The 22,892-nt window shown below is 39.7% G+C and overlaps 1 protein-coding gene across 1 annotated transcript in view; it reads right to left on the bottom strand.

The window, feature by feature from the left end:
- The window catches only part of PCLO (piccolo presynaptic cytomatrix protein), a gene marked incomplete at its 3' end in the record, with an annotated part of 257,700 nt that overhangs the window by 7,956 nt on the left and 226,852 nt on the right, over nt 1-22,892 (bottom strand). The window contains exons 9-10 of the mRNA XM_044423276.1: nt 15,045-15,181; nt 4,817-4,898 (exon numbers count right to left, since the gene is read on the bottom strand). Coding sequence (XP_044279211.1) covers nt 4,817-4,898; nt 15,045-15,181 — 219 coding nt within the window. The remainder of the gene's footprint in view (nt 1-4,816; nt 4,899-15,044; nt 15,182-22,892) is intronic.

The following is a 22,892-nucleotide window of genomic DNA, read 5'->3' as shown; positions in this document are numbered from 1 at the left end:
AATTTGGGGGGGGGGGATCTAACATTGAGGTTGGCCTCATAACTGAGTCTTGGTGTGCCCTTTCTCCCTGAAGGCCGCACAGAAAGAACTGTGCTGGTTGCACCTCCAAGACCACAAGAGTGACTTTGGCAATGGGGTTGAGCGGATGCTCCAGGGGCAGGGATGAGAGGAGAAAGATGCCTCCATTATATGAAGTATCTTGCAGCATCTCAGCCCCCTTCTGTCATGCTCTAAGACAGAAGACAATCTCAGGGTTTTGCAGGGCAGGACTAGCTTGGAGATGATGCTCACTTCCATGCGTCTTCAGCCCTGCATAGGATGCTCATCATCCTCACAGTCTGGATGGCTAATGGCTTCTTGTTTGGATTGTACCCATAGCAGGCTATATACAAATCCTGCCTCATATGTTTCTGTGCACACAGATGTTTTTGCTGTTTTATCTTATTCATCAAGCAACTGTCATTTTTTAAATTTAGAATTTTCTAAAATGCTGAAATTTCAGTCACATTTTCCCCTGAAAAGTTCTAATGTATGTATTAGCATGAACACAGCTGACCACACAATCCAAGTAACAACCTTATTAATTTGAATCATTTAAAAACATACCAAGAAGATTATATATTAATACTATACATATTGACTTAAGGGTCATTGCTATCACTAGATAGAAATAACAAATTGCTGAATCATTATTATTAAATTCAGTGGTAAATAGTAGAAGTTGTATGTGGAGCTGCATAAAATAACAAATCTGTATTTAGGAATACTTGTAATAAGTGACAGGTTAAAGAGACCAGTGATTTCAAGGGCCATCTCCTCCTGGATGAGCTTCCTTGTTCTCAGTCTTCTGAAGCCTCACTTTGTATCTCACAACAATCTGTAGTGAGCGGCCACAAGCAGGGACAGTATCTTTTTGTTAGTAGCTTTCACTCTGAATGCAGTTAATTACAAAATCATCAAGTAGCCAACTCAGACAGGCTATATGGTATTAGGGTATCATTGTATCTGAATGACTGACGATACTATTTTCAAAAATGTCACCAAAGTAGTTGCTGAAAGATGTCATGAACAAGCATTGGACAGGTTTGGAAGGTCCATTTTGCCCCTCAAGGCTCCTATTTTCATTGTGAAAATAGAAACACCTAGAATGCAGCTCTAACTATTACTTTAAGATGAGTTTAACACACATCCATTTTTACATGCATAGGCTTTGTATCTGGTCAAATTCTGAACTTGGCTGATTCTGAAGATGTCCAAACTGAAGCAGGTCTCCCCTCAAACAGAATGTATACAAATCTGAAAACACCTGAAATTTTAGTATTTGAAGGGATACAGTGACTGTGCTCTACACAGTATGACCTGGATTTCACCAGTTCATAGATAACCTAGGTGAAGTATGTCCTCTGTATCTGGCATACCAGGCTAAGCTTGTAGAATGCACTCCTAAGACACCATGGCCACTTGGCCTTTCCCACTTGGTACGGACTCCAAAACGGCTCCCAGACTACACATGTATTTGTTAGGGGGAGTGGAGCTCAGTCTTTAAGGCCAGTTGTAAACCTCTATCTAGAGTAGTTGGCTCCATATTACATCTGTCTTATCTATTCCACCTACAAATGGGATCCATCCTCACTGTCAGAGCAGTACAACAGTGGAACCAGCTGCCTAGAGAGGTGGTGGGCTCTCCCATGCAAGAGACATTCAGAAGGAAACTGGACAGCCATCTGAGTGGATGGTGTAACGTGGTCTCCTGCAACAGCAGGGGGTTGGACCCCATGGCCTTCATGGCCCCTTCCAATTCTACTATTCTATGATTCTATGAAGTAGTTTACAGACACTGATTCTTAAGTTCAACAGCCTCCTTCAGATGTGTCGATGGAAAAAAGAAATAGGGCTGGATGTCATCTGCATAGTGTCCATATTTTGGCTCAAACCTCCACCAGTTCCACCAGCAATTTCATGTAGATATTAAAAAGCACACAGGACAGATCAGAACTTGAGACAGATCCTTGGCTAGTGTCCATGGGGCAGCCTGAGACCACTTCTCCAGGAAAGGAACAGAATCACTTTAAATCATGCTTCTTAACTCAAGCCCAGATAAACTCTCCAATAGTATACTATGACTGATGATACTAAAATCCAAAAGGGTTGAATTCCTCTTATCTGTTCTCTGGTACAAGTCATTAGACAAGCTGACAATTTCCATTCCATAGCCACGTCTGAAAATTGAATGGAAGGGAATCTAAAGAAGTAGTGCCATGGAATGCTGTTTGGAGCTGTGTGGCCAACACACATCTAGCATCTTAACCAGAAATGACAAATCTGATAGCAACCACAGGATGTAGATTTGGTTTCTTCAAGAAGCATTTCATGGTTGCTTCTTTCAAAGCAATGGGAACCTCAGTGTCCTCAGGAATGCATTAATCACCCAAAAAGTTCTTTTCTGTTCTGGCACATTTCACAAATCTGGATGGAAAAGTATCTATAGAACAAGTAGTGGAACTTGGTTCTGTAAGTATTATTATTATTATTATTATTATTATTATTATTATTATTATTATTATTACATTTCTATGCTCATTGTTAGGTTGCACAAGCTGAACAAGCAGGCCACACAAGAGAACCCTAACCCTGACGGGCAGTATAAAAATCAAATAAATAAATAAATGTCTCCATAACATGACTAGAAGCTGCACTGGCCCAATCCTACTCAGGCTCTGAAAAAGCAACAACACTAAGCTGGCACGAATACACGTGATTTTATTTGCAAAATGTCTAGAAACTTGCTCACAACAAGCCTTTGAGGGCTTGAATAGTTGTGTTTCAAAACTTACATCCAAGAAACCTTTTAACTACTTGCTATAGCTCCACTGGTTGGCATTGAGTAGATGAAAGGCTAACAGAAAAACAAGGTTTATTTGTTTCGATAGCCACCACAATATAAGATTACAAATGGATTCTTAGCTATGTTCAACCCTGCTATTAATAGTACAAATCAAGGTTCAGGTATGGACTCATGTTGAAGGAGGGCATTCCAGATTGGTCCAAGTCAAATCAAGCTGTTTTCTCAGTTTCTGAAACAGGATCCAAATTGTGTGGTCAGTGCATAGTCCTAATGGACTTTCAGGGGAGATGGAACCCAGTGCAATCAGGCATATGCGATGTGCAGATCACCCCGAGTAAGTTACCCATATCTCTCTTGGAGAAATCAGACTAGTCTCACAACATCAGAGGTTTTTCAGTACATGACTTCCTTCCGTCTTCTATCTAACAGTACTTACTTCAACCTGATGAAATAATCTGTAGGCCTTTTTTCTTATCCAAACATGCATGGCATTGCACCTAGGTCTGTTACTGTTCATTCATTTCTATTTATTTAATTGGGAGAATTTCTGTACTCCTGTTCATTTCTGTTTCAAATATCACAGTGCTTAAATTCTAATAAAACACAGTAAAACCAATAAATTAACAATACTACATTGATGAAAAATAGTATCTTATTAAAGTAACCAGGAATGGTTGGCAGAGTTAGCTGTCCGCAACATTCCTGGGTAAATAACTGTGTCACTGGTTGTAGGCAGAAGCAGTTCATCCTAGGAGCCCAACTGACTTCAGTGGTGAGATCATTGCTCATGGTGGGCACCACAACTGAGAAAGCCTTGCTTAGTCCCGCAGTCAAATGAACCTCGGCAGACTGCAGTATACCCAGCCAGCCCTTCTGCCTATGCAGGAGAAGCCAGTCTCTTATAATATTTATTTATGATCCTTTATTCTGCCCCATAGCCCAAGGAGTCTCTGGGCAGCTTACAAAACAATGATATACAGAATAAAAGCAGCAATTAAAAAATAATAATGCAACATCTTAAAACAATAACTACCATGACAACAGGAGAAAAAATACATGACTAATAAAAGCAAGCAGTAAGAAAACAAATAAAAACATACTTATACTAAAAACAAATTTGAAATAAAAATGCCTTCACCTAATATAACCCCCCTCCCATGGCCATTCCACATTAAAAATAACCTGAGTATAGACCTGATTGGGTGGAATAAACTTTCAACATGGATGATTCATCATTCATTTTTACTTGCTTGCTTCCATATGCATGAAAAAATACCATATGAAGTCAAAACCCTCTATGAAATACTTGTATAAAGAAGGAAACACAGTAAATTTCTTAGCTAGTAAATGCAATAGATGGGAAGAATGAATTATTGAAATTTTCTGCCTGCAAACCTTGGGAAAACGACAACATTTAGCAAGGCAAGGAAACATGATGTTATTTTCCATTTAATGCTGGAAGGAAAATGCTGGTTGGTAGCTGTAAAGGAATGGGTTTTGACATTCACTGTTGTGATTTTCTATATCATTGCTAAAAAAGGATCTCAATTGTTCTGCCAGAAAACCTTGAATGCTTGAACTAGATGCCACTGGCAGAAGACAAATAGTTTATATTGTCAAAGAAGAAATCATTTAATTCAAAATCAGTAAGTTTTCTTTTCATGAGAACAGAAGAAATGAGTGAGAGTATGTAGTGAAGCATCAAACTTCTTAACAAATGGAATAATATTTTGCACACAATCCACAGAAAGAGATTCAGTCCTTTTGATCCATTAGATATTCATAAGTATGTATGACAGTTTCAGTTTTGCTCACATGGAAATATGCCCCAATAGCAGCTGCGAACATGAGGTTGTCTGTGACCATGTGCCCACCAAAAATATTCATACATTTTTGCACATGCACTCCTGTTTATCTCATTCCCAATTCTCAGTTCAGTAAAATAAATACAAATGTTTCTGTTTGCTTTACCTGAAACTGAGTGATCCTTTGGGTCCCTTGGCATTTTCAGTCTTGCATGGGGAAAGATGTATTGGATAGGCTTCCCATTAATCTAGGAAACATAAAATGTGCATCCTCATTAAGACATGTCTGCTTTTATAATAACTTACCAGTAAGAAACACCCAACAGTATAGAAAATATTTTGAAGTAGGCCTGCCTCCCACCACACACCCCCATCAATGGTCCTGATTTCAAATCACACTTAGGATAGGTTTCCACATTACTTGCAATGTAACAGTAATTCAGCCATACCTGTCCCCAGTAAAGTCTGATGTAATCAGATTATATGGATGGGGCCAGTCACATGGTTATACTTCAAGCATCACAAACCAATGTGATACAGAGGATGGCTCTACATCATTTTTAGATTGTTGGGTCAATCCAGCTAAATTCAAATGAACCACATTCTGCCACCTCATGGTGATTTTCTTGAGTCTCCATCTAATCCTGCTTCAATAAAAGAATGCATAACTATATGCATGTAAAATTTCAACTTTGAAAGTTACACTTGAAAGTTATTCATGTTGACTATTATAGTCCTAAATGGCCTACGACTAAGGACTGCTTCTTCTCCTATGAAACAGCCATATCGAAGATGTCCTCGCAGTCACCATGCATTCAGGGATTAGGCGGGCACATTTGATAGGTTTTTCTTTTGCCACCCACAAATTTTGGAACATCTTTCCCTAGGGTATTTGCCTAGCACCCTCATTCCTGATTTTCAGCCATTTGCAGATACGTAGGCTTTTACTCTGTGGCCCCTTTTTTTCCCTTGCTGCAACTTTGGATGTTCTAATTTTTCTATTTCTCTATTTCATTTTTGACATTCCACATGTTCAAGGAGAAAAGCAAGGGCAGGTTTTAAAATAAAATAAATGTAAGTATCCTTTTTGCAATAAAAATATAATAAATGTATTCTGTTTGTAGGTCTCAGTATCAGTAGTAACAGTAGAAGGGATCAGTATCACTTAAAAAACAAAAGCATAAAACACTGGATTGCCATCCTTTGACATTTTCAAAGGCAATACATGTTGGGCTATCAAGAAATGGAATCTATATACTTGCAGCATGAGATGCCTGACAAAATAACTTTACTGAAGGGAGAAACAGCAAAGAGTATTATGGCATCTTCAAAATAATTGTATTATGGCATAAGTTTTCATTCCCTGGTATCCACTTCACTGGATACGTGGGTTGCAAATATGCTCCAGGGAACCCTTTTCAAGGGGAAAAGCAAATGCTATGGAATTGTACCAGGTTGGCTTTACCCAATGGGATGTTTTCTTTAGTACCATAATTCTGCACAGACATAGCCCTTCTGACTATTCAACATCAGTTGAGCAGCTCAGACAGTGGAATCAGATGCCCCATCTGCTCATCTCTCTGTCTTTTGCAGCTCTCATTCCCATTTCATTTCATCCCAGCAAAAGTGCTACAGATGTCCACAAATTTATAGCACCTTATAATGAAGCAAATCAATCAATCAATCAATATAGAAGTAGCACTCAGGGGCACAAGACAGATCAACAGCACAAAGAAACCAGCTCATTAGTTGTTTGGTTGAAATTTTGGCTCTGATTTTGGAGCAATAATTTTTGTGTTCTCTTTATTTCAAAATATAAAATAAAATAAAATGCCATGGTTAAAAATAGAGTGGCTGCAATCTATAAAATCTGGTTATGTCTAAGGGTGCCAAAGTCCTGATCTGAAAGATGGTCCCTATGCTTGTATATTTGCAAGGGAAAGAGAAATTTAGCTACCTATTTTCTTTCAACCTACCTTGACAGATCAAACTGCAAATATCAAACATCTTACCATCCAGTGGAATACTCCTGTAACAGATGGCAACTGTGTTTAGATATTTGCAGTTAAAAGCATCATAGTCTGAATGGCTTGTAGGCATGGGTAAGAAATGTGTTTGGTTTGTATTTTAATACAAATTTACCAATTGCAGCATTCAGTGTTGGCAATCCACCACTGCCCACTAGCTTATGCCAGTGGGAATGAACATTACCACAATGAGAAGCGAGTGCTTTCTCCAGCAACCCAGGAAACAAGATGTTAGCATTTCCAGAAAGAGGCAGGTCACGCAGATGCCCTGAACCTGAACCTAAACATTTGCGCTTATGGCAGTGTTTGTGCTTTCCTGAGTTTTGCAAAGCAATTTGAAAATTTTAAAAATATGTCTAAAAATATGTGTCCTATGGGAGACAGCATATAAAATCACAAAGTATTAGAGAAAAATCACTCATAGAAAATCGTACCTTTAGAAAACTGCATACAGAACTGCATATCTAGAAACATGTTTACAATAATGTGTTGACTTGGATAGACACACATGCATATACAGATAAAACTTCATGCAAGTCTACAAACTGATGTGGAAACAGGACAGATCTAACTTAATGGAAGAAAAATGAGAAGCTGAGTGGAATTGAACTGACATTCCAGTTTGATGCTTCAACCTAAATCTAGATGCTCCCCCTATTTTTAATGAGAAAATCTGCTTTGGGAAGGGACAGTTCAGAACAGTGAATAGTACAGTGAACCTTTTCTGCACTCCCCACTATAGTCTAAGTCCATAAAACTGTTCAGGAACCTTTTACAGTCTGTGCCCTCTGCTTCTTGATTTTAGGAATGGCTGATCTTAGGAAGTGGCCAGGTTTGGGAATGCTCTGCTTTGCTAAACTTCCTCACAATAAAGATTCCCAGCCATCTCAGTAAGACTGTTTTTCAAATGGTAAGTATTAGAAGGAAGCTTTTATTACCACTAATTCTCTTTCCACCCACTATTCAAAGGAAAAAAGGTCATCTTTTAATGAAAAGAATTTTCTATTTACCCCATGACTGCGTCAGTTGAAAGCCATTCATTTTTATGCCAATTCAGTTTTAGATTCATAAACTGTAATTTACTGTCTAGGGTTTTTTTCCATGTCATTTATTTAAAATGAAGGTTTGGGAGAATGCATAGTTAAGAAAAGAATAGGAACTTGCTTAGTGTATTATATTTCCATTACTTCCACCTGCACTGTTTTAGAATCAGTATAAATCTTCGTGATAAACAAACATATATATAGGCTGTAGGTGTTTATTGTTACCCGGGGATCAATAGCATCCATTTTTATTGCTTGCTTGAAACTATGCCTAAATGGTGGATGCCATTTTGAACTTAGCCCAGCCAATAGAGAATGTTTGGGATAATGGCAAAAGAGAACAACAAAGAGGACTTTGCTTCTTTTTCTACCCACCAAAGTACTCTTGTGAATCTTTTTTCCATCCAAAACCTTTTTCTGAGAAAGTGAAATATGTCTATGCAGCCCATGGGATTATGGGAACATATGACTTGACCTCTAACACTGTGTTCTGGAATAGGAATAAATGCGCAGCTGTATTTTGTCTTTACATTGTGGTGCCAGTTTTTCTCTGGAACTTACTGGCTCAGAGTTTTATTCTTGGAGGATAAGTCGAATTTGTTATGCTTTAGGCACAACTTCATAGGGGGTAGGCACTGTCTGGGTGGCCAGAGAAAATTCATAATCCCAGCTGTGATGGGAGAAACACACTCCAAGGGTGGAGCTGGGACTCCAAATTCAAAGCACCCTCTGCCATTGCAGCTGGCTTAGTTCTTTCTACACCAGCAGAGACCTTACAGCCAGCATTGGAGCGGCAAGGAGTGGAAGACTAAGTGCAGCTTCCGCATCTCAGCTCTGAAGTGAGGAAGGGGACAATAATACTCAGACACTGGATAGTTGAAATCCAGTGCTGAGCACTTCTAGAGGGTAAAAGTGCTTTACATCTGTAAAGCTCACTGATGTGAATTTCTCTACCCTCTGCCTTTTTCACTGGTTGGCTGATTTTAGAGGAGAGATGCCTTTACTCGGTCTTTTCCAAAGTCAGGGTTGTATTAGTGCCCCACATTGATAAAGATTTATACACACAATAGTGGTCTCTAAAGAGAATGCTGCATATTTGCCTGTATAAATTCTGTATAATGCCAGGGTAACTGTTGGGTTGAGTATTTTAGAAACAGAATTTAGGAGCAGGTCTATATTCAAAATGTTTGATGAATGTCTGGATTAAGCTTGTCATCTATTTATAGCCAATATAGATACACAGGAACCTTAAGCTGAACAGGGTCAAAATCTGGGGTGGGTGATATGCTCCCCCCCAGAAATTGCTGGACTACAACTCCCATAATCCCTGACTTTGGTCATGCTGGCCAGTGCTAATGGGAATTGGAGTACATAGATTTCCTATTCCTGGTCTAAATGAACAAGCTTCCAACTAAATTGCCACTATTTTGCTGGCACTGAAAAACAATCTGGTATATGGATTTTTAGCAGGGAAATTTTAGGAGGTGTGATGACATAATGCTCACCTCACTTGTATTGCTGGACTTTCAGAGGAACAGCAGCCAGGCTAATAATTAAAATAAAGGCAAGTTTGGAGGTTGTATCTCTAGCATCTATAAATCCATGGCCTGGAATTCCATTTCCTGACATATCTGTTCTACCTTTGAGTGTTGCTACAAATTACATGGTATTACTCAGCTTTATATAATGTTCTCCATCTGCAAAGACAGAAGTTAGCCACAGGTACTGAGTAAATACAAGCACACACAGATGGTTAAGTGGTAAGTGGGAATAAAATGAGTCAGGCTAATGAGCTACCAGTAGACCATCCTTATTCTGAATCGTCACTATCCTGAGATAAAGCTGTGGGTTTTAACAGGCGCTTTCAGATTCCCACTGCAGCCTGCACATTCCCAGGCATATCGCCCTGAAAATTATCAGTCCATCTCACAGTCTAGGCAACAGGGCAAGTTCCATTTTTGCTCAGGTGGGCTCTCAGAAGAGAAGCACCAGGACTGGCTAAGACTGCAACTATGATCTTACCAGATCACACTGGGGCCAGAGGCATTCTGAGCTAAAGAAAGATGGCAGTGGCTTCAGCCTCTAGACTCAGTACTCCACTCAGTGCTGGGACTAAATTTCCAGAAATTAAGAACTAAACCAGTCCTGGCATCATCTCTTCCCCTGGTCTGTGTAGGCCTGCTCAAAAAAGGGAAATGTCCTCACTGTGGCAAAAGAGCTGCCTCTGCAATGGCTGCTACTACATGCCTCCAGTTAGCCTCTCCCATTACCCTTCTTTTTAAAGACCCATGTCAGTGTGGGGGTGTACTTTCATACTAGCTGGCTACTCTCCTAGTTCACTCACTTTGTATGGGACACTATGAGACATTACCATCAAATTCTTGCACTTCCTGTGTTTCCATTTTGTTTGAGAGCCCGAAAAATGTCTTGTATCTTTCCCATCTCTTTAAGGAAATGAGCAATGGCACAATATGGGCAGGCACAGAGCAAATTAGAGTCATCCTTTTAAAGACATGTGGTTGAATGTGGAACAGCAATACTGGCAATTCCTTAGTGCTCTGAAGAATGCCATACCTATGAAGTGGACATGGTGCAGTCTGGTAATTTCTCCCATGCTATTTCTTGAATAGAACTGAAAGCAGTGAGTCCACCAGAAAGCTGTGAGTCTGTGCTGCAGAAAACTGTTGTCCTTACAGGAACTCATTGTTCCCACTCAGATTCTGCTCAGAGTAGAAATTTACTTTGCCCCAAATCTCTGTGCAGTGGGGATTTTTCAGCAAATCCATCATAAAGGTGCATGCTAATATTGCCCATCCTGTCCATATTATTTTAGGCAAATTTGTGCTGCTGCAGAAAGGAAAGACAGTTTTGGATAACCTGTTACACTTGTTTAGCTTATGCTGCACTTTATTGTCCCAGTTTAGGGCCCATTTGATTAGATGCTCCATTTCAGAATTCCCCAGGAAGGACATTTATATGAATGGCAGGGAATAGTTTGTTTACTGCAGTTTGCATTCAAATAGGTGAATCAATATTTTATATATTGAAAAATATATGAGAAGCCAAGATATCAATGGTGCCATGCCTTGCCTTTTCTCTTAGCTAGAATGGTCAGCAGCCTGACTTTTGGGCATGCTGATACTGCTGAATCGCATACATATTGTGGCCTCAGGGCTAATCTGGCTTGGTGAATGTCTTGGCCAAGCAGTACTGAGCAAAGCTGTTTCTTTTACTGGGAGGCAGACAGACGTGAATGCAACTCTGTGTTGGATTTAATGAGGTTTAATGCCTAGGACAATGCAGGCACACAAGAAAAGCATTTGCACTGTTTTAATAAGTGCTGGAATGTGAAGTCAAACAGGCCTTAGGAAGTCTGAGCAACAACAAAGCTAGTGGAGGATTGAGGCCTTTGAATTGTGGTGCTGGTGGAGACTCCTGAGAGTCCCTTGGACTGCAAGGCGATCAAACCAGTCATTCCTAGAGGAGATCAACCCTGACTGCTCTTTAGAAGGCCAGATCCTGAAGATGAAACTCAAATACTTTGGCCACGTAATGAGAAGGAAGAACTCCCTGGAAATGAGTCTAATGCTGGGAACCATAGGTGGCAAAAAAGGGGGACGGCAGAGAATGAGGTGGTTAGATGGAGTCACCGAAGCAGTTGGTGTGAGCTTAAGTGGACTCCGGGGGATGGTGGAGGACAGGAAGGCCTGGAGGAGTGTTGTCCATGGGGTCGCGATGGGTCAGACACGACTTCGCAACTAACAACAAGTGCTGTGTGTAAACGCCCTCTCACAAGTCTCTACTCTCTCGGTGGGCACAGAAATGTAAGGGACAATTTTGCCATATTTCTGCAGAGGCAGAAAAAAGTTTCTCACAGGTAGGGATCATCTTCAGCAGGAGTTGTAGTACAGCTTCTTTCTCCCCCTCCCCTTTTTGGTAAGAGTTTTTAGTTTTTTTGTGCAGCCCCAGCAAGTGACAACAGCACCAGTTCTTGCCACTTGTTGGAGGCTTCCCCCAGTGCATTTTGCATCCCCCACAATAAAGGTGAGGGGAGGGCAGTGTTTTTTTAAACTTCAGGAAAGAAGTGGACAGCCAAAGCTGTCCTCCAGGTTTTGGAGGATTTTCTTCTCCCATGGGGGAGGCTTTCATTGTTCTTCCTCATTCTTATGCTTTGTAATATCTTTTTGGGGAATTTTCACGTTGCTGAGTCACTATGAGGCAGCTGTGTGTCTTCCTTCTCCATTACTCAGAAGAACTTCAGGCTACGTGTGCTTCCTAATCTTAACAAGGCCCATGGCAGGAATTACCTCACAATAGGAAACCCTTGGATTTAAAGGAAGCATGAGAAGCTGGTGACACTAAAAGCTGCCAGAAAGAAGATTGCACAAATTCAGGCACAGGCAGGACACTCATGCACTGCCTCAGTAAAGTGCATCCGAGAAAGCTGGACCCAACACATCATTCTTCCCCCACATTTTTTTTAATCTTTAAAAATAATTTCTTTTCTGCAATATTGAGTAAGTTGTGGGGTAAAATTTTGACACGGCAGTAATTTTATGATACGGACAGGAATCATAACATGCATTAAGCCAAGAAAACCCCCTTAAAGTAATAGGGCCAATGAGAAATGAGCATGCTCAGAGCCCTAAAGAAAAAGGCAAAGGAAACAGGGTAAGGTGGATGACTGGAAGCAGCTGGTGAAGAGGTGGCTGTGACTGGAGCTTTTTTTTCCTCAGGATGGGATTTTTTTTTTTTTTTTGCAGGATGAGAATATTTTTAAGTGCTAAGTGTGTGAATTTAGGAGAACCCTTTGGGTCTATATATGTCTCAAGACTGCTATCTAGCATCCTCTCTAAAATTGCAAGAGTGTCTGTGGTAAATCTTTACTCAGATAGTGCAGCATCTTAGGCCAGTTCTTATGCTACTTTGCATCTCTTAAAGGGTTCTCAGTCCACAGGCCATCTGCTTTGCATAACACCATCTCCAGACATAGACCTACTCTTCCAGTTATTCCTGCATGCAAATAACAAGATATGTAAATGTGGCATATGTACACTTTGCATGGAATCTATATCATTGAATAATATAAAGGTTTATGATTCACTAAAAAACTCCTTAGTTCTGAAACAAATTGCACATGCAACACATTGACACTTAAAATTTGTGCAGCATCTCTTGCTTGAAACAGTTTAGTTTTCAGCCAGTCCCTTTTATGCTCCTGTCTCTGATGTTTTCCTTTAGTCCCCTCAATAACAGACTCAGATAACCCTCCCACATACCAGGGATAAATTTGTATGTTGGTAACAAGTGAATATTTGTTCAGTGATATTCTGTGCTGAAAACTTAATTCTATATCCTCCCTTTTGGCTGAGGTCAAAAATCACTGTGCAGGTATTCTTAAAAGAACAGAAAGTCCAAATCTAAGCATGTTGATTCAGAGTAATTACTTGCTAATAAATGGTTATAGGATTGCAGCATGAATATGTTCAGGATATCATGCATTTGGATCTATTTATGATGGAAATCACTAACGTATATCTTGATTTTCTCTTTGTCCCTGGACTGGCTGGCTAATCTTATCTGCCTGCAGTTGCAATGCATGGGCTACCAAGCTCATAATATAGGTGACAGATAAGTGTCCCACTGCATAATTGCTGTACATATGGGATCAAAATTGTAGAAACCTCAACACCAAACTGTGCTTTATTTATATGTTTCCAACCATGGGATATTGTGGAAATCTGACATGCTGGTGTAGCCCTCTTCAGACAGCACATAATTCTGACAGGTATGGACATATAACGGCAGTCCCTTTCCACCTATACTGGGTTCCAGTTGAAGCCCAGGCCCAATTTAAGCTGCTGGTGATGATCTATAAAGCCCTAAATGGTTTTGGGTCTGGTTACCTGAAGGAATGTCTCCTTCCATATGTGCCTGCCTGCCCCTTAAGATCTGGGGCAGACACTCCGGCTGCTCTCCCTGAAGGAGATTAGGAGGGTGACTACCCAGAGAAGGGACTTCACTGTGTTGGTGCCCCAATTGTGGAATTCACTCATCACAGAGGTTTGCCTGTTGCCATCACTTTATTATTTTAGGCGTCAGGCCAAAACCTTTTTATTTTCCCAATGTTTTAAGACCTGTCTATTTTAATTGGGGTTTTATTATTAGTTGAATTTTAGGATGCTGTGTTTTTTAATTTATTTTTTTCACATTTTGTATTGTTAAATTGTTCTGAGATTTCAGTAATGGGACAGTCCAGAAAAGTTTTAAATAAATACATACAAGCAAGGTAGGGAAGTAGGCAACGCCTCTGCCTATGTTTGTTGCCCTACACATGTAAAGGACAGGTGCCTGTAACAGAGCACCTGCTCCATACATGTGGGATTCCCAGGTGACCCTCTGCTAGAGACCATCAGCCTTTGCCCATCAAGGGTGACAAAAGGGTGTGGCTGTAGTCTGCTTGTGCCAGCTTCCCCTCCGCACACTTTCCAAACACCTCATGAGAGCTAGTGTTCTACATGCCATGTGCTTCATGATTCTGGACCTGTTTCATGAAAAGGAGGTGATGCTGGGGATGGTTCAAGGACATTGTCAGCCTTGTGAAATGGACTCCCCTTCTCGGGCAATTTTTCACTTACCTCAGCAAAAGGGACACGTGTCCTTCCTTCCCAGGCATCAGGTGAGTGGGGGAAACAATGGCAGCAAACAGGTGCAACATAAGAGTGGATGGTTTGGGTTTTTGAGTGAACTTTTTTCTCCCTGAAATGGACACCTTCGTAGTGGAGGTCAAACCTTACAAATATTGAGAGCAGCACTAATCCCAAGTGACTGGTTGGACTGCTTGAGTGGTCCCTGGAAGATATGCATATGCTCATCAAGGTGCTGGAGGGGCAGCTGTGACTTTTAGAAACTACCTCAGTCCATAATGATTGCGAAGACAGCTCTGTGGTTCAGGGTTAGGCAAACTCTGGTGCCTCACACACACTTGGGTTGCTCATAAAAGGCAGCACATCACTGGTAGTTCACTGGTAATTAATTTTATCAAAGGATTACTTTTATGGTATATATGCCAAAATGCTTTCAGTTTGTCCTCCTATCATTATGGACAGCCTCTGAGGCAGTCTAAAATAAACCTACAATTAGTGATAAACCCAAACTGTAATATTTTCTTTTGCTTTTGCACAGAGTATTAGAAAGGGAAAATGGGATTTCCTTAACTGCACTTTGACGAATGTGGTGTCCTCTGTATATAGAGTTACATGAAAGCGTATGAATCACAAACTTTCTTAAAAAGCATGACTGGCTTAAAACATAGCCTTCTTACTTGGTCTTGATGCTGACTTGGTGGTCTTGAATGGGCTAGCTTATCTGGTAGTCTTCTGTCAAAGCCATGTCCATTCTCCAAACGAGATTCCCGGGGCTTGTCGAACCAATCTGTTTCTTCCCGGCGCAGATGGTAGGCTTTGAAAACCAAGGACACGTCATAGGTTCTGAGCCAGAGATGTGAGCAGAGCAATAATTTGGTGTGCGCGGTCAACATGCATATAGCAGTTAATAATTGGCCATGCATTTAAAAGCAAAAGTAGCAGGCAAGAGTGGAAGCAGACAAACTCAGGTGAGTAGGAAGCAATAGAGAAGAAATAGTTGTGCAGACTGTGGATACATAATAGAGGATATATCAGAATATTGTAACAAATTACTTGGTCTTGTTTACTTGCTTAAATATTCTTTCAGAATAGATGGCAGAGATGTTTTTTGCTAGCAGGTAGTGTCACTCCTTACTAGGGATGGGTGGGGAATCCCACAGAGGGCTGAAAATCCAGCGAATTTCTCAGCTCAGTCCCATGTATTCTGTTTTGCCTACCCTGTACTGGATCAACTCAATCAGATGCAAGTCAACCCAGTATTTAAAATGAACAATACGAGCTGCTATTTGTTTAATTTTTAAAGCTGGGAAAAACTGGTCAAAATTAAGGCCTCTAAAAAGCTTGTGTAAATGCACACAAATGATGCAGCAGAGGCCCACACTTTGCACATATCTGATATTAATCGTCAGGAAATTCAAGGTAGCCATCGTGGGGTATGTGCCTATGTTGTGAGAGGCGGATGCTTCCAAGCTTTTCATATTAAATTCTACAACAAGAACAGCAATAGGAACAACATCTCACATCTAATGATTCTACTCTGATCTGTACAACTCATGAAATCTGTGCTAGAGAGTCTCAGTTTTCAGCTCTAAATTTATACAAATATTCTGAGCAGTTTTGAAGCTGGAAAAAGTTAACTTGGATCTGTTAACTTTTGCCTGTTAGGTTGGAAATATGTTGGAAATGTGTTGAGTTCCAGCATCATATAACCCTAGTCCTTATAGACCATCTCCAGCTCTTAGTTCCAGTACTGTCACAGATATCTTCAGAGGTCATATCTATTGTACCTTGTATAGATAATGGTGGTAACGGTGTACACAGATTCATTCTTGGTAGATTCTTTCCAGTTCTGAAGCATTCCTCATTTTGAGATCTACTTAAATCTGGTTCTGAACATTTTTTGAAATAATAGGATACTTTATGTAAACATGTTTTAGTGATCATGTTTTGTAAGTGTATTTTAGGGTTTAATGATATGCATGTTTAGGTAGAAAAGATCCATGCTGGCAGTTGTAGGTCTATCTTCTGTCTAAACACTCATAACATTGTACCTTTAATATTTTTAATGTTAAGGTGTCTGTTTTGAGCCTGTGACTTGGGGGTAGAAATATAAATTAATAAATAAATCGAAGTGCTGCGATTTTCCAAATTTTCACACAAATGAGAGCCTATTGTCCTAACAGCTCCATGCCTGGAAGTGCCCAGAAGATTCAAAGACATCTTTGTGCCTTCTATTGGCTGATGAGTGTACATGACAAGCCCAGTGAGAGAAGTCTGGAGAGGATGCAGGTTGATTGCAGCAAAACATAGGCTAATTTCTGTGTGAAGGTCTTTTGGGATGAGAACCTGACAAAACTATTAAAAGTCAAGAAACACATTTGACTTGTTTCTGTGGATACACTTGCAGTCTTCCAAAGCAGACAATTCTTGCCCAATCCTGTTAACCAAATTTATTTAATAGATGGTATCAATGAAGGTTAAAATTCAAAAACCAAACTTTATAGTACGATTTGCCTGAATGATATTGAAAGGGCAAAAACATACATCTGTTGTAAAGTGCAAGTGCAGAAACACACATTCACTGCATGAGATATTCAGTTTTGGAGCAGAGGATGTGCATTTAAGAATTTCCACCACCTTTCAAAATGTCTGCTTGACTTCACCTTTACCCACGTATAATAAAATCCCCTAAACTGTTTCTAGGCAAAGAAATACCAGGAATGTTTAATAAAGCAAGCAGCCAGTGGTAGTGTTTTTCTGCATAATAAGTTCCTACAGAATCTTCCACCTTTGTTTCTCCCTTGTATGGTTCTAGAAACACATTCATGATTCTAGGTAAATATGTTCTACTTGTGGGCTTCCCATAGGCATCTGGTGGTTGGTCACTATGGGTGGGACTGGGACTCAGATGATCTGGGTTCGAGTCTCCGCTCAGCCATGAAGCCAACTGGGTGGCTTTGGGCCAGTCACAGACTCTCAGCCCAACCTACCTCACAGGGTTGTTGTGGGGATAAGATGGAGGAGGAGAATGGTGTAAGCTGCCTTGAGCCCTTTGTAGGAAAAAGGCAGGATATAAATCGAAAAAATAAATAAATAAATGAGACTGCTAATAAGAACCGCCACTGTGCTTACAGTCTTAGGCATGCATAAGGAAACTTGCAGGGGAAAACAGCTGAAGAAGCTGTATTGGAAAAGTGAGTGTTTCTCTGCTGCGTTGGAATAGTTGAGAAAGCTACATTGGAAAAGTGAACACTCCTCTCTGGTAGCTGCTTTGCCTAGATGTAGCAGCTTCCGCTGCTTGATTATATGCCCTATCACTGTTAATGTTCTATATTCACTGGACATACAAAGTCCCATTGAAATAAATCAGGGATATGCAGAATTTTTTTTCTAATCACATGAGTATTTTGTTAGTTCAAGCAGTTCAGTGGACAGTGCAACAAGAAAGATCTGAGCTAAATTAGTGGAGAAAAAAGTGAATGAATTGTCCCAGTTGTGTTGCAGATGTGAAAAACAAGTAAACCCATCAGGACTGCCACTGACATTTTAGGCACATTATAAGAAGATGCTTATCATACAACTGTAAGAGAAAATATTTATGAGGAACTGCTGTTTCAAGAAATTCTCTTAAGAGTGGGTTAGTGCCGAATGCTTATAAACCTATCCATTGTGAAGGACCAGAAATTCCAGTATGCCATGGAGCAAATGAGAAATCTCATCATCTTAGAGCAGTGTTAGGTGTTGGGCAGTTGGGGAGTGGGACTATGAAAAAAGCTAGCATGGGACTGGTTAAGAATGGGGTGGTGGCAGGAGTTTGAAATGATAAGGGAAAAATATGGTTTGGACAGGTGATGAATGGATTGAATGATGGAAAATGAAGGGGTAGCCAACTGCAGGGGTTATGGAATGTGGACAGATTGGGGGAACATACCCTAAGACTCAACATCTGAAATTTTACAGGCCTTTCTCTAATTTTTCCTTAATAGAACCTTAAAATTGATAGTTAAAGCCATAATATTCCTAAGACTACAAGTCTATGCATATGCGTGTATGGGAGAGGGATGGGGAGGCTTGCTTCCATTTAATATATATGGAAGATAGTGCTAAAAGACATATTCCTAACATATTTTGCCAGGAATTAGTGATATGAAACTTTAACTGTGCAGTTTGCAGGGCATGAATGCTCACTCCCTACAATTACGGCCACACTTCTAAGGTAACATACCTTGCAATAAAATAAATCCATTGCATAAAACTAACATGGTGTACTGCACCTGTGGGACATTATATGTTTAACAAAGTTACTGAATAGGTTTTTATGACTGGTAGTTACCAGCTACTGGACATACTTCAGCTATTGGTCAAGAAATGGCATGAAATCATTTGGCAGCCAGAAAATGGGGAAAAGATGTGGCAAAACTGCAGGGAACTGATGCTTTAAAGCCTGGCACTGTCTGTCAGAGATACTTGATTTATGACCCTTTCTTTTGTCATTGTGCTCTTTTTTGTCATCGTAATCAGATCTTGTGAACTGATCCTGCAGACAATGACTTCTGAGATGTCTCGTCACTTTAGGAAGTGTATAACAGTATAACCTGGCTATCCATGCAAAGGCCTAGTAATAATCACTCAGTATTCTGGCGTGCTGCAATACCTTTGATAATGTATCGAAAATTATCACTGTGTGATGTCAGGGTTCTACCTCTGGCCACAGAGGACAACCAGTAACTCCAAGCACACAAATACTGGATTTTATATGACAAGTTGTAGAACTGAACAAGTCACACAATCAAAGTCATGGCTTGAAAGGGGTTGCTGCAAATATTTGCTGTTTCTCAAAAGGAATGCAAGCACAAATGCTGGCTTTATATTCCAGTGGGTTTGTGGCTATATTTGACAACTGCAAGTGAGAAGAATGATCAAAAGGCTACTTCTATTTCAGAAACAGTATTTGTGGATGCCACACTTTTCGGTTATATATATAAGAAAACAACCAATGTATTGCCATCATGCAACAATGGTGGGAAACTTGTTGGACCTCCAGAAGTTTTGGCCTACAACTCCTATCAGCTGAGGAATTATAAGCCTATATATAGCTGGGAATGACTCTGAGCACATTGTGAAAAAAAAAAAAGAGTGAGAAGATGGAGTTAATTCCTTTCTAGCCAACCTAGAACCCTTTGATCTATCAGAACATCCTGTTGATATGGGTCCATAAAGAAAAGAAAGTTGGTTTAAAGCTTCAGCCCTTCAGAAAAAGAGGTAACTTAGGATGTCCAATGTAAAATATGAAAAAATTGAGATGCTCAGGCTCTAGTTGGCTGAGTCTGCAGGAGACTCGTAAATACGTTAAGCAGAATCTATCTGTGCAGCCTACTAAAAGCATGGCATATCCTCTGTCTCTTTAGTATGAACAAAACAGCACAGAAAGAGAATGTTTGTTGATGGCAATGAAGGTGTCAGGTGGAGCTGCTTCATCTCCTGACAAACAGCTGCACTGATGGCCGTGCCACAAATTCTTGCTTATTGCTGCCAGTGTATTTAAAATGGTTGCAAGGATAGATGCCCACCATGCTGAAAACTGGGATGATGGAACTCTTCATATATGTTTGTAATTATTATCATAATAAGCTGTACTTAAATTTGATATAGCAAGCAAGATAGTTTATATCAACACATAATACACTTGAGGTTCTTCTCTTTTCAGAAAGGTGTATTTCAAGTCATCCTAGAAGTCAGAAGGGACAGGAAGAGCTGGAAGAAAGGAAAAAAGTGTACAACATCTGTTGGGATAGCATTTAGGGAAATCTGGTCTGTAGCAAAAATGAGTGATGGTTCATTTAGTTGGGGATGACTATCATACCTATTAGGAATGGGCAGAAAGCACATTTGATTTAGGAAACTTCATGCAATTTCAATATCTTCTTTGAACTGTGATATTTTATTCCCTTTTGTAAATAAGTCCCCTTAATGAATGCCTTAATTTTTGTTATTTTGGAAGCTAATCTTGAGCATGTCATTCCCACCACAGGAACCAGGTCAACAGATTTCTTTTAGGCAGAGAGGGATTATTTTTATGTATAGAAGACAACAGCTCACAGACAGAGCATGTGCTATGCATGCAGAAGTTGCAGCATTTCCAGGTAGGGCTGGAAAAACTCCTGCCTAAACCTTTGGATAGCTGGTAATGAGTTGCATAAACTGAAGACTCAAAATGTTTGGAAAAGAAAAGTATGGATGGATGGATGAATGACAATTCACACATTTTTCCATCTCATGTGGTGACAGCAGCAGGACAGCAAAGAAGCATTTTTCTCATGTGGAATTTACAACTACATTCATTCATTTACTGCTACACCTAGACCAAGTCAGAGGACATAGTCCTTTATAGCACAACACCTAAGAATATACATTTTCTTCATGTATTATAGTATGGTGGCTCTAGTCACATTTTCAGGAACCTGATATGTCTATTTGTAAAAGATACATTAGATCAACAATTTTAATAAGGAATGGAATAAATAACTCTGCCTGGTATCTTGCAAAGGAGGTTAAAAAATTCCTCTATGCTTTCAAAATTTTCAAAAATAGACTTGTTTAAAAAGCCTTCCTATTACCAATCTTTTTGGGGAATAAAGACTGGGAAGTAGATCTTGTTTTAAAAACAACAGCATTACATAGAAACATAGAAACAGAGCAAGTTAGAAGGGGCCTCCCGGGCCATCTAGTCTGACTTCCGGCTCTGCTTGCGACATGCCCACCATGTGCATGTCCAGCCATGTTGCAGTCCAAACACATTTCATTTCCTAGGAAAAATTCAAAAGTATCTTGGAGAAGTAATGGGAACTTTATCCCTGCTCTCCTTTCCAATTTTTCAGGGATATTTTTCCTGGGCTTTCACATCTCTAATGAGATCCACCATATTCATTCAATGTATTAAAACAGACAGAGAAAACAATGGCAGTATAAACAATGTTTAGCCTCATCTGCTCTTGTTTGCAGGAGGTGAGCCATGATATTTTGTGTGTGTGTGTATCTCCTGCCTCTTTTCTTTTCAAGAAACTCAAGGTGGCTTACATAATCCTACTCATCTTTCTTTCAATTTTACCTTGGGTCCTGGCTACCTGAACGAGCGCTTACGTCCGTATATGCCCGACCGCCCTTTGAGATCTGCGGGAGAGTCCCTTCTCCGGGAACCCTCCATGAAAGAAATTAGGAGAGTAAGTACCCGGAGGAGGGCTTTCTCTGCGGTGGCGCCCAACCTATGGAATTCACTCCCCAAAGAGGTCCGCCTGGCACCGTCGTTACTGGTTTTTCGGCGCCAGGTAAAGACCTTTTTATTTAAACATCACTTCAATTGTTAAAACATATGATCTGGCCTGGGCAACTTCTTCTTCCTTCTCTTTCTCCTCCTATATTTTTATTTTATACTGATAATTTTAATTTTGTATTTGTAAATCAATGTATTTTTTGTATTTTTATATTTAATGGTAATTTATTATGTACTACTGTATTTCAATGTATTTTATCATGTTGTAAGCCGCCCTGAGGTTTCGGCAAGGGGCGGCATAGAAATGTTATAATAATAATAATAATAATAATAATAATAATAACAACAACAACAACAACAACAACAACAACAACAACCCTTAGGCTAAGAGTATGAAAGAGAGAGCACATGTGTGAGAGAGAAGGGGATTGAAAAATGGAGGAAGCTTTACTCTAACCCTGACTTTTCCATCACTTTGTGGAACAACTGTATCCGCAAAGAAGGCCTGCAACTTTTGACATTTACAATTTTTCTATACAAAATGGAGCACAGACGTTTCCATAATGCATATTTGTGACAATTTTTCACCTCAGTGATTGTAAAATAGTTTTAAAGTAATCACAAAAAGTAGAAAAAGTCAAAACTAAGTTACAAATCTAGAGAACCTAAACTGGAACCAGAACAATTCTTTACAGATCCTATGAAAATCATTGTAAAGACAATTACGGCTAACTTAAATCACATGGAATGGCACCTAAATTCTACTAACTTGCTGCAAATCCAATTCCATATAGTTCTTTGAGATAGAACAAAAGTCCAACCACAGATAAGAAAAGTAGATTTTCATCACATATTCCATCACCTTCAGAATGATATTTAGAGATAAGAACATTTTTCCTGAAGTAATGATGTTGAAGTAAAGAAGGAAGTGCCAGAGAATATAGTTATAATACCCCAGAGTAGTACATGTATTTGTTCTACAGCAATCATTGCTATTTGCAAACAACAGTGCATGCATTGTATTTTTATTGAATAATATGCACAAAAAATCAACAGAGCAATACAAAGAAAAACAGGTAAGAAACATGTAAAATTAATTAGCATTCAACGTCTTTTTGAAATTGCTTCTGAAACAGTTTTCAAAATATTTAAAACTTTACTGAAGTCCAACAATGCTGATATATAACTTATACTTTAATACTCAACACCAGCATAACTTTGCTTTTTAAAAAGCTGAATTAAAAAGCACCAGGCA

This window comes from Varanus komodoensis, unplaced genomic scaffold (assembly GCF_004798865.1).
Source record: "Varanus komodoensis strain SLA01 unplaced genomic scaffold, ASM479886v1 scaffold13_3, whole genome shotgun sequence".
Taxonomy (NCBI): domain Eukaryota; kingdom Metazoa; phylum Chordata; class Lepidosauria; order Squamata; family Varanidae; genus Varanus; species Varanus komodoensis.
The sequence above is the reverse complement of the archived record's forward strand: the minus strand, read 5'-3'. Positions and strand labels throughout refer to the sequence as shown.